The following is a 12,057-nucleotide window of genomic DNA, read 5'->3' as shown; positions in this document are numbered from 1 at the left end:
TTTGGGCAAGGTCTGCTTCTCTGAGCCTCAGTTTCCTCAACTGAGAAATGCAGGTTCAATAGTGCTCACTTCATTGGGCTGGCTGCTTTAGACTGTGGACATAGAGTGTATAGTCCAGGGCCCAGTCCTTGGGGATGCTCAGTAAGTGGTGACCATGGATTCTAGTCTGGACAAGTCCCATCTTTTCTTCTGTGGACATCAGCTGAGACAATGATTCATGAGAGAGAGCCCTTGTAGCTCTAATACCTTTCATGTCTTCCCTGTGGTTTCAAAACTAAGAAAATGTAGATTTTCTAAGTAAGGGTCACTGAGGATAATTTATTAAAAAATCAGATTCTTAAAAAAATTAGTATCCATGTAATTCATGTTTTCTCTATAGAACAAATAGGAAAATGTAGCTCTGCTACCAACTGGCTGTTGGGCCTTAGGCAGGCTCCTGTCTCTCTGGCCTCAATTTCCTCATCTGTATAATGGGATTGGACTAGATGCTATTTGGGTCCCTATTTGCTTTGACTGGTTATGATTTACTTATAGTAATATACAGGGGCCTTTGCCTTCTCTTCCCAACCCCCATCTATTCTTATTTTCTTTCTTTTTTTTTAAGTCTTTATTGAATTTGTTGCAATATTGCTTCTGTTTTATGTTTCGGTTTATTGGTGGGGAGACATGTGGGATCTTAGCTCCCTGACCAGGGATCGAACCCACACCCCCTGCATTGGAAGTCGAAGTCTTAACCACTGGGCTGCCAAGGAAGTCCCTATTCTTATTTTCAACCATAGCTCTTAGGTTTTGGTATTTACCTCCATGTTTTTAATCATATACAATTTATTGATATATCTTAAACTTTTTTCTTAAACTTTTTATTTTGAAGTAATTTTAAATTTACTGAAAAGTTGCAAAGACAGCATAGAGAGCTCCTGAATGTTCTCACCCAGCTCCATCTCATGTTGACATCTTACATGATCATGGTACATTTGTCAAAACTAAAATTAAAATTAATGTTGGTACATTACTATTAACTGAACTACAAACTTTATTTGGAGGTCACCGTGTTTTCCACGAATGTTGCAGGATCCAGTCCAGGGTTCCACATTGCCCTGTGTCATTATGTCATCTTAGTCTCCTCTAGTCTGTGATAGTTTCTCAGTCTTTCTTTTCATTTATCAATATTAAGCATTTTCTCCAGAGGAGTATAAGAGATGAGTATTTTTGTCAATTACACACTCCATTTTCCCTTTCCCATTTTTTATCTTGCTTTTTGGTATAATCCATATTCATTGCTTTTGTTATTTTTATGTAAATATTGTTACCTGTTGATTTGACTAATGTGTTATAATTACACTTCCTCTTATACCTAATTTTTTTGTTTCTCTTGGAGTTACTTTGTTTTCTTTGAAATTGACTAAATTTTCCCACACTCTCCAATAGTTCAGTAAAGGGCTTTCAATTCAATTTTATACATGGTGGATCATGTCAAATAATTTATCAGTTTAATTTTTTTCTTGGAACCCCCCCTTCTCTCCCCAGACCCACTCTAGTCTAGACAGGGCTGCACAGCTCTTGTCCATCAACTCTCCTCTGTCGTCATCCTGGGGATTCCCTTCTTGTCTCTTCTTTGTTATAGTCCCTGTTTTCTGTATTCTTAGATTTTCTATTTCTTGGTTTATAGTCTCCTGTTGTCGGAGCATGTCCCCCTAGTGATTTCAGAGACAGGGTTTATGGGAAGTAACCTTTTGGGACCTTGTATGCTTTAAATTGCCCTTTATCTATCCTCACACTTGATTTATCAGTATAGACTTCTAGGCATTTCCCATCATTGAGAAGTTTGGGACCATTCTTGTTCTTGATCCATTTTTTTTTTTTCCTCCTCTCTCTCTCTCTCTCTAGAAGACTTTAGAATCCTCTCTATCCCTGAGTTCTGAAATGTCAGGTCCAGTTTATATAATTCAGATGGCTGCCTCCACCCTGGATCTAGAGTTTGACATGTGACCCAGCAGGTCCAATTAGTATGTTCCATTAATTTCAGGATGGGCACATAACCTGACCATGTAATGAGACTCAGTTCTCAGACTTTGGTTGAACTGGTGAGGACACAATCTCTCTCTCCCTGATTTGTACCTGGAAGGGTGCAAGCCCATAGCTACTTAGGATCTCCATGAAAAGAAGGCCTTCCTGAGAGAGAAGCTGTATTAGTTAACTATTTTCTTTTATTTATATTTTTTGGCTGCGCTGGGTCTTCAGTGCTGCAAGCGGGCTTTTCTAGTTGTGGCGAGTGGGGGCTACTCTTTCTCGCAGTGCATGGGCTTCTCATCGTGGTGGCCTCTCTTGTTGCGGAGCACAGGCTCTAGGCACGTGGGCTTCAGTAGTTGCAGCACACGGGCTCAGTAGTTGCGGTTCACAGGCTCTAGAGCACAGGCTCAGTAGTTGTGGCACACGGGCTTAGTTGCTCCGTGGCATGTGGGATCTTCCTGGATCAGGACTCGAACCCGTGTCCCCTGCATTGGCAGGCGGATTCTTAACCACTGTGCCACCAGGGAAGTCCAGTCATCTATTTCTATGTAACATATTACCCCAAAACTTAGTGGCTTAAAACAACAAACATCTATCATCCAGGTGCCGTTTAGCTGGGTGCTTCTTCCTTAAGGTCTCTCAGAAGGCTGCAGCCAGTGTGTTGTCTGGGGCTGAAGGCTCAGCAGGGGAGAATCTGCATCTATGCTCAACAGTGTGGTTGTTGGCAGGATTTGGTTTCTTGTTGTACTGAGGACCGCAGTTCCTCACTGGCTGTTGGCCAGGGGCCTCTTTCAGTTCCTGGCCATGTAGGCTTCTCCTTCTTCCATTGGAATGAGCAAGTAGAATGAGCAAGAGAGAATAAGCAAAACAGAAGCCAGAATCTTTTTGTAATCTACTCTCAGAAATGACATCCCATCATTTTGCCATATTCTAGTCATTACAAGTAAGTCGTGAGGTCAAAATTTTACAGTAAAGACCCCACGTAAATCCACAAGAGCACCACAGCTTTCAAACTTGTATCTGGAGAAGCATGTTGGAGTCCAGTTAAGTGACTATTGACAAATTGTTCCCAATAGTGGTGACTATAGTCTTCACTACAGGTGAATTAGCTACATATGGCCCCTATTCAGAAATCTCGTCCCTCCTTACAAAAAAGGACACATGCAGAACTCTTAAATAGATGGCTTAGTGTCCTCAGGACCTCACCTGTTCCCAGGCTTCAGCGTGCATTAGAATCAAGTGGGACCTGGTGAAGCATTCACTGTCCCAGGCCTACCCCTCGGATTCTGATTCGGTGTGTAGGGTGGAATCAAGGAGTGTGCCTATTCATAAGGCTCCCAGATGATGCTCATGTAGGTGGTCCACGGACCTCACTGAGAAACCACACACCAGGCCACCTGTCTGCAAGATTTTAAAGATAAAGCACCGAGCACATTGCCTGGCACATGGTCTGTGCCCGGGAAATAGCCCAAGAGAGGTCTTGTAACTGGTCCCAGACCCGCACAAGACCTCTGATTCCCATTCAGTCCTGTGCATTCTTAAGAGTGAGATCAAGACCTCCCTCGCCCATCCCCCAGCCTGCCCACGGGAAAAGAATAAATAACAACAGCAGCATTTTCATTTTATAAGCACTTGGTTTTATTGCACAGAAGCAATTGAAAGTGGACTCCAGTGGAAAAGTGCGCCCTGGCATGGTTCAGTGGCCAGCGCCCAGCCCCACCTGATCCAGCTCTTCCAGGACAGAGAGCTTTGGGCAAGGGCTCGACCACTCCTTTGGAAAACAGAAGGCATTCAGGAATAGGTTAAGACATCTCAAGCATAATGTGTTTCTAACTGCTCATTCATTATTGCGGTCATCTGTCAGTTGCACATACAGGAAATAAATGCACTTATTTGGAGAGGAGGGGGCAGTTTTTATAGTCAAGTGTTTACATGTGGCATTCTGCATATATCACATTCGGCTACATAAGCTATCATAACATAATTGTCCATCGCCTAGGGAGGGTTTGGGGCGTGGGGCCGGGGTTTGGAAGGACCCTCTCTTGCTAACACATTGCTAAAAGAAATTCCTGTTTGGTGAAGGAGGGCCCATAGTCTAAGCAAAGTTTCTTCTTAAAGAAAAGGGAGAAAAAATGAAAATTGGTTACACCGACCCTTGAGCTCCCAGACCCTCCTGAGTTTCTTTGGCTGCTCTGGATGTTCCTCTCTCCCTGCCTTACTTCTCTCCCTTGGTGGCCTTGTCTTCTGTGGCCTTCTCTGGAGGCCTGCTGTCTTTCTGGTCTGTGCTAGAGGATTTCTCAGCCTTTTCTGCCTTGGCTTTGCCTGGTGTGGAGGCCTCCTTGCTGGGCTCCTTGGCTTGGGCCTCTGCTTTGGGTTTCTCCTCAGGCTTCTTGGCCTCTGTGGCCTTCCCCTCCTTGGCGTCTTTTTTCTCAGGTGCCGCTGGCGTCTCTTCCTTCTTTGGCTTTTCCGGCTCTTTCTCTGCTGCTTTGCTGGGTTCTTTGGCCTTGGCATCATCTGGTTCCTTCTTGGCCACCTCAGTCTTCTCTTTGGGTTTGGCTTCTTCCTTCACCTTGGCAGCAGCCTCCTTCTCTGGGGTGGTTGCTTTTTTCTTATCTTCAGCCTCTTCCTTCTTGGCTTCAGCTTTGGGTTCTTTGGGCTTTTCCACAGCAGGGTCCTTCTTCTCCTGGACCTCGGGCTTTGGAGCCTCCTTCTTGGGCACCTCATCTTTCTTGCTGTCCTTCTTCTCCTCGGTTTTCAGTGTGGCTGGAGCTTTCTCTTCCTCTGTCTTCTTTGGGGGCTCTTTGGCTTTCACCTCCTGGGCTTTCTCTTCCTCCTTCATGGGGGACTTTGCCTCCTCCTTCTTTGGGACCTCCTTCACAGGAGACTTGACCTTCTCTGGGGATTTGGCCTCCTCCTTGACAGGGCTTTTGGCCTTCTCCGGGGACTTTGCTTCTTCCTTCACGGGAGACTTGGCCTTCTCTGGGGATTTGGTCTCTTCCTTCACTGGGGACTTGGCCTTCTCTGGGGACTTGGCCTTCTCTGGGGATTTGGCCTCTTCCTTCACTGGGGATTTGGCCTTCTCTGGGGATTTGGCCTCTTCCTTCTCTGGGGACTTGGCCTTCTCTGGGGACTTCACCTCCACTGGGGACTTGGCCTTCTCTGGGGATTTGGCCTCTTCCTTCTCTGGGGACTTGGCCTTCTCTGGGGATTTGGCCTCTTCCTTCTCTGGGGACTTGGCCTTCTCCGGGGATTTGGCCTCTTCCTTCACAGGGGACTTGGCCTTCTCTGGGGATTTGGCCTCTTCCTTCACAGGGGACTTGGCCTTCTCTGGGGATTTGGCCTCTTCCTTCTCTGGGGACTTGGCCTTCTCTGGGGATTTGGCCTCTTCCTTCTCTGGGGACTTGGCCTTCTCTGGGGATTTGGCCTCTTCCTTCTCTGGGGACTTGGCCTTCTCTGGGGATTTGGTCTCTTCCTTCACTGGGGACTTGGCCTTCTCTGGGGATTTGGCCTCTTCCTTCACAGGGGATTTGGCCTTCTCTGGGGATTTGGCCTCTTCCTTCTCTGGGGACTTGGCCTTCTCTGGAGACTTCACTCCTTCTGGGGACTTGGCCTTCTCAGGAGACTTGGCCTCAGCTGGCGATTTTGCTTCTTCTTTCACAGGGGACTCAGCCTTTTCTGGGGACTTGCCTTCTTCCTTCACTGGGGACTTGGCCTCCTCTTTCTCTGGAGATGCGGCCTCTTCTGCTGGGGGAGATTTTGCTGCTTCTTCTCCCCCTTCCTCCTCTTTGGCCTCTTTCTCTTCTTCTTCAGTCACTTCCTCAGTCAGCTGGACCTCCTCTGTCTGTTCCTGCACAATCACAGTTTCCTTCTCTGACTTTTCTACCACCTTGATCTTCTCTTCGCTTTTGACTTTTATATGAGTGGATATGGCAGGGATTTTGGGGAGTCCTTCTAGAAGGGAGAAAGGACTCGGGCCAAAGCCAATCCGACACTCTTCACCCTCCAGGAGTTTTCTGCAGGATGGATAATGGAACACGTTACTATTAACTCAGAGCCGATCAATAAGTTAGGGGGCTTCCTGAGCTACTCTGAAGGTCCACCGCATCCAGTGATATGCACTTTGGTGGAGGAAGGGGTGTGAATGGTGGGCACTTTGAGACTGGAGAAGGTCACTTAGCAGATCATCCCAGGGACCACCCAGAATCCACACCCTAATGGCACGGCTCTTGTTTAATGCAGCTAAGGTTGCAACTTATAAAACTTTTTCTCCTGAAAAATGGACCTCAAGAGAAAACACCTATATTAACAACATTTATACTTATTGTCCCTCAACTAAAATGTTATTCAAGATAAAGGTGGGAATATGAGCAAGGAATTCCACATGTATAAACCTGGGTTTAAGAGGTCTTAGAATGTTCCCATTTGAATTTCAAGGGTCTCCTGTTACCTTATAGTCTCATCCTTTGGGTTTTAGGAACATGGTGGGGGCAGTTTCCACTCTTTCCTACTCACTAGATGTGTGACTTTAGCTAAGCCACTCAAACTCTTTCATCCTCAGTCTCCTCATTGGTAAAAACAGGGTCATTAAGAGTCCTAACCTCAGAGGGTTGTTTCAGTGAAATAATAAATTAAAAAAACCTGGCAATACCTACCTCAGAGTAAGTGTAGGGGTTACGCATACAGACCAGTGCTTTGCAAATTTAAAGGCATGCAAATCACCCAGGGATCACGGGGTCAGCCCTGTTCCTTAGCAGGAAACTGCTAAGCTGGGAGGTCTCTTGGCTTTCTCATGGCTACTTTTTACTGAGGGCTTTCTCTGTGGCCGCCCAGTGGTACCTGTGTTACCTGGATTAGCTCAGGAACAGGATTAGCACCTCCTCCCAACAATCCCAGGACGTGGGTACTGTTATTATCACCCCTATTTTATTTCTCCAGGAAACAACTGCTCAGAGAGCTAGGAATCTCTAAGAGGTAGAGTTGTGAAGGCCCTTGACAACTGAAGTACCTCCTTTCCCTCCAAGCCAACCTCTAGCTGGCTGGATTTGGGAAGAGGGTGAGGAGCTTTAACCCTCTGAATCACTGTCAGAATGAAACTAAGTCACTCTCAATATATTTGTCTCTCAAAAGGTAGAATGGTGGTTGCCAGGGCTGGGGGGAGGGAAGGGAAGGGAGTGGAGAGTTACTGTTTAATGAGCACTGAATTTCAGTTTGGGAAGATGAAAAACGGTCTGGACATAGATGATGGTGATGATTGCACAATAATGTAAATATTTTTAATGCCCCTGAGCTGTATACTTAAAAATGGTTAAATGGTAAATTTTCTGTTATATACATTTCACCGCAATACGAAAAGAAAAAATTTTTTTTTGTCTCTAAGACTGGCAGGCTACCTCACTGTGGGGCTTAAAATCCAAGGCTTCTCCTTCTAAGAAGCACCACCCAAAGGCCCCCTGGCCCCTCACCTGTAAGCAGCAATCTCAATATCCAGAGCCATCTTGACATTGAGCAGGTCCTGGTACTCTCGGAGCTGGGCTGCCATCTCCCACTTGGTGTTCCTGAGCTCAGCATCCAGCTGCTGGATGGCTTCCTGGGGAGGAGAAGTCACATACATGTCACGCGCCAGTCAGCATTCTGGCCCTCAGCACCGGAGGAGCTGGGGCGGGCTACGCAAACCCAACGTAGTCCTGTTCAGCCAGGCGTGCTGGGGCCAACCCCCACCCGGTGAAAGCTACGGATCTCATTCATGGATGTGAAAGCCACCTGGCACAAAACTCCTGCTGTGTGTATAACCTCAGCCTGGGGAGTGGTCTGGAACGAAACACACCAGACACCAACAATGGTCATCACAGGTCAGTGGGATGATGGGTGAATTTTTACAGATCTTAAGCTTAGAAAGGGCTCAGTGGGAACACGGCCTTGTCTGCTTTGGCTCCCTATCGTTTCCCCAGTGCTCCAAAGTGCCTGCCACACAGTACAGGCTTGGGAGGCATCTGTTAACCGAGACAATACACAGAAGCACACTCAATACGAGCTGAAGCTTCTCCCCTGACCCCAAGGCCACTTAGCCACTGCTTGGAGTGAATCAGTATGGCTGATTTTTATTGCCTCCTTTTTCTACAGTCACCATATATTACTTGCATAATAAGCTCTTTAAAAGCGATATTTTCTTTTGGTGGTTGTCTTTAACGGGAGGTATCTGCCAAGGCCTTCCCCAGGCTACCCTCACTCATAGACACTGGTTATTGTTTACTGAATGCCCACTATGACCAAGACCCTGCTGAGCACACTCACTCCTCACGTGAAAAGTTCGTCTCTCTCTTTAAGCTTCATAGCTCTGCAAAGGAGGCTTTTTTTTTCCCCATTGCATTGAGGGAATTCAGAGTCAGAGAGGCAGACACTTTCCTGGGGTCACACGGCTAGAAAGACATACTGGTACCCCTGGTATGTCTGACTCCAAGGCCCATGGTCTTAACTACGATGACCCCACTCAGAGAGGGGCAATGACTTGTCCAGGGTCACCCAACCAGGTGAGACAATCTGGCTCTCTGCCCCACCCCTGCCCACCTGGTAGGATGCGATGTCAGCCTGATGACGGTCCTCCAGCTCAGAGCGCTGCCTCTCCAGTGAGTCCTTGGTGCTTTTGAGCGCCTCCAGCTCTGTGGTCCTGGCCTGCAGCTGCCGCCGGTACTCAGTTATCTCCTCCTGTGCCAAGCGCATGGCGTCTGTGTTCACCTTGGCTGCCTCTGACAGTCGGTCCAGTCTCACTGGGAGAGAAGGGAGTAGGGCACAGGGTTAGACACAACTGGATTTGGATTCTACTGCCCAGATCTGGAAGGTGACACACATGGGTTGAGGACCTTCTGAGTGCCGGTGCCATCTTGGATGTTTAACTCACCGTATCCTTTGTGATAGGCAAATGACCACTGCCCAAGGCCGGTAGGCCAGTTTGAGCAGCAGAGCTGGGATTCAGATCTAGTGTCTATCTGGCTCTAAAGATCACACTGTCTCCCCAAACTCAGGATCTGGAAACTCTGCAGGGCAAAAGAAGCCCACATTTCTGGTCCTCCTGGTTCAGCTCCCCAGCAAAGGCTGGCAGTGCTGAGGGTCATATGTGAAACCTGACCCATGGGACTTAACTCTGAGCTTGTGGTTGAACAAGTTAATGAGTCTGTGACCTTTAGAGGCATGAGGGCGCCGTGAGCCACCATGTAGCCATAGCCCCTTCCTTGCAGGTTTCTGCTTTGCAGAGACCAAGGTCACTGCAGAGCCTGGGGCCTGCGTGCCAGCTCCTCTGTCCCTTCCTCCCCCTTGTTGTGCATTCTCTAGCACAGGAGCCCCTGTGCCAATGGCAGCCACACCCTGGCCCCTGTGAGCAATGGGCTGCAGGTTCCCAGAAGACTTTTCAGGGACCAGTGGGGGTCTGGAGGCTAGTCTGAACCTCCTGAATGTGGACATCCTGAATCCTGAGATAATGACATTCAGGACCTGAGTCTTGGGAGTGGGGGAGGAAGAAGGGATGCCAGCTGGGTGGTCCAGAAGTCCTGAGATGGATGAAGGGCAACGCCCAAGAGAGCAGAGAGGTTTGCTTTGGGAGGAGCCTTGCTGCAGAGATGGGGGAGGGGATGGTTCTGCCACTGCAGAGGAGAGGAAGGAACTGGAAAAGCAATGCATCAAAATCCCAGCTTTTCTGGTTTTTCTCTGCTAGTACTGGCAAAGACTTAGAAACCATCCAAGTGGGTGAGGATTCTTACGCACTGTGGATCACAGACCTGTCTGAAAATCACTGAAGCCTCGTACCCTCTCCCAAGAACAATGCAGAAGTTTTACAGACAGTTTCAGGAAGGCTCATGGAGCTCCCCAGGGTAAGAAGCCCAGTTGGTCGACCCCCCTTTCAACCCCAAAAGAAATGAAAACCAGAGAGGGCAAGTGTTGGTCAAAGTCACCCTGCAGGTGCTGCGCACAGCTTCACAGCTGCTGCAGCTGCAACCTAGCTGACTCGGGGTGGCACGGAGTTGGGGGAGGGAGATGGGTTTGGGAGGCTCCCGGCTTTTCTAAAGGGGAGCAAGGACATTAAAGGGCCCACAAGCCACTTCAGCTTCAGGCACCAATTGGTTGTAATGGTGGTCCCCCTGGGGAGAAAGAATGTGAGAATGACCCACCCTCCCCAACTGTAGTGGGGAGGAGCCCGATAGGTGTCTGAATAGGGTTCCCTGCAGTGTGCAAGAAAGGGGGTGGGCAGCATTGGACAGGGAAGCCATGTTACTTTGAAGGGCAAAGAGCGCCCCAGCGACTAGAAGCCGGCACCGCTCTGGAGCAGTAGAGGGAACCTGATGAAAAGGGGCCTCATAGTGGGGTTACCAAAACTCGGGAGAAGGAGCAGAGAGGACCCAGAGTTGAAGGACAGATATAAGGACCCTGGAGAAGGCCAAAGGAGAACCTAGAGTTGCGGGGAAGGGGGGTGTTCCACAAGAGACCCAGAGTAAAACTGTTTTTTAACTAAGGGGCATTCACTCTGCAGGAGGAAGCTGAGCAGCGCACCATCCAGTCCAGCCACCTCTATGCAGAGTCCACCAGCACCCTGTCACGCCACCCTTCCCCTCACTGACCGACCAACAGAGGGCGCCCCATCCTCCCTGTCCCCGCTCGCCTGCGAACCTCGGAACCACTCCTCGGACTGTAGCGTGCTCTGCACTGCGTGGCCTTCCAGCTGCGCGCGGATCTCGCGCAGTGCCGACGTCACGTCGCATTTGAGGGCGTCGCGCGCCTCGGCCTGCGCCTGAGTCTGCGCGGCGCTGCTGCCCTGGATCTGGCCGAGCAACTCGCCCACCTCCTGCTGGTGGTGACGCCGCAGGTAGCCGCACTCTTCCTGCAGGGCCTGAGCTTTCTTCTGCAGCTCGACGCGCGCCGCTTCGGCCTCCTGCGCAAAGCGCGCAAGTGCGCGCGCCGCCGCCTCAGCCTCCTCGCGCTGCCGGGCCTCGTCGTCTAGGCGCTGGCGCACGTGCGCGATGTCCTCCAGCAGGTGCTCTTGCTCCAGGCGCAGCTGGCCGCGGGCCGCGCCCAAGCGCAGCACAGCGCCGCGCATCTCGCGCACCTCGCGCTCGTATAGCTCGCCCATGGCGGCGCGGCCCGCCTGCTGCTGCCGCAGCGCCGCCGCCTCTCCCTCCAGGCTGCGGTTATGTGCCTCGAGCTGCCGCACCTTGTCGATGTAGCCCGCGAAGCGGTCATTCAGCGCCTGCAGCTGTTCCTTCTCGCTGCGCGCCGCCGCCGCCGCCACCACGCAGCCCTCCGGTCCGTTGCTCAGCGTGTCTAGCGAGTCGGTGCTGGAGGCGGCTCCCGCGCCGCGGAAGCGGCTCGGCGAGGCCGACACGGAGCTCACGGACGTCCGCGCCCATGAGTGGAAGCCGCTGGAGGAGCCGGCTGCAGAGCGCGCGCCGCCCTTGCGAGTCAGCCCGTAGTGCAGACTGCCGCCTCCGTGGAGCGGCGCGAAGGCGCCCAGCAGCGCCTCAGCGCCGCTGAAGCTCATCTTGGCCGGAGCAGGTGCGGCTGCCGGCGGAGTGGGAACCCGAGGCCGGGACGGGGCGGGCGGCACTGCGGTAGCACCCGGCCGGCCGGCCCTTTTATAGCAGCCCGGCGGGGTCCAGCCCCTCAGCAGTTGCTGGGGGGGTGAGCAGGGGAGGAGGGCCCCGCCCTCTCCGCCTCCTCCCCCAGCGGCCCGGGGCCGGCTGGCTCCGCCGCAGTGAGAGGGGCGGGGCAGGGAAACCAAGGAGTGGAGGGGAATCGACGACGCAGCGTCAGAGAAGCACCCCCGAAGCAGTCAGGCGGTAGAGGACTCCCGGAGTGGACCGAAGGGGAGCCCCCTGGTGCGTGTCGGGAGACCCTGCTACTATGTTCGGAATTAAAGAAGGAGCCTGAAATGGGGGGAGGGCAAGGAGACCTGATGGGAATAGGGGCAGGATGCCTTCGGGATGGAGCGATAGAAAACTCGGTAGGATGAGAGGACCCCCGAATGAGAGGGAGCACAGGTTTTTCCTCATAGTTAGACCTTCA

The 12,057-nt window shown here is 50.9% G+C and overlaps 1 protein-coding gene across 1 annotated transcript; it reads right to left on the bottom strand.

Moving 5' to 3' along the window:
* Positions 1 to 4,225: 4,225 nt before the first annotated feature.
* NEFH (neurofilament heavy chain) lies at positions 4,226 to 11,533 on the bottom strand (the record flags this gene model as incomplete). Its single annotated transcript, XM_082668041.1, has 4 exons — positions 4,226 to 6,023; positions 7,473 to 7,597; positions 8,575 to 8,774; positions 10,666 to 11,533. The coding sequence occupies 4 exons, from the start codon at positions 11,531 to 11,533 to the stop codon at positions 4,226 to 4,228; spliced, it is 2,991 nt and encodes a 996-aa protein (XP_082524167.1).
* Between the last annotated feature and the right edge of the window lie 524 nt (positions 11,534 to 12,057).

The sequence above is a fragment of the Grampus griseus genome (assembly GCF_964374135.1).
Source record: "Grampus griseus genome assembly, chromosome: 12".
Taxonomy (NCBI): domain Eukaryota; kingdom Metazoa; phylum Chordata; class Mammalia; order Artiodactyla; family Delphinidae; genus Grampus; species Grampus griseus.
Note: the sequence above shows the minus strand (reverse complement) of the source record. Positions and strands in the feature narration are given on the sequence as shown.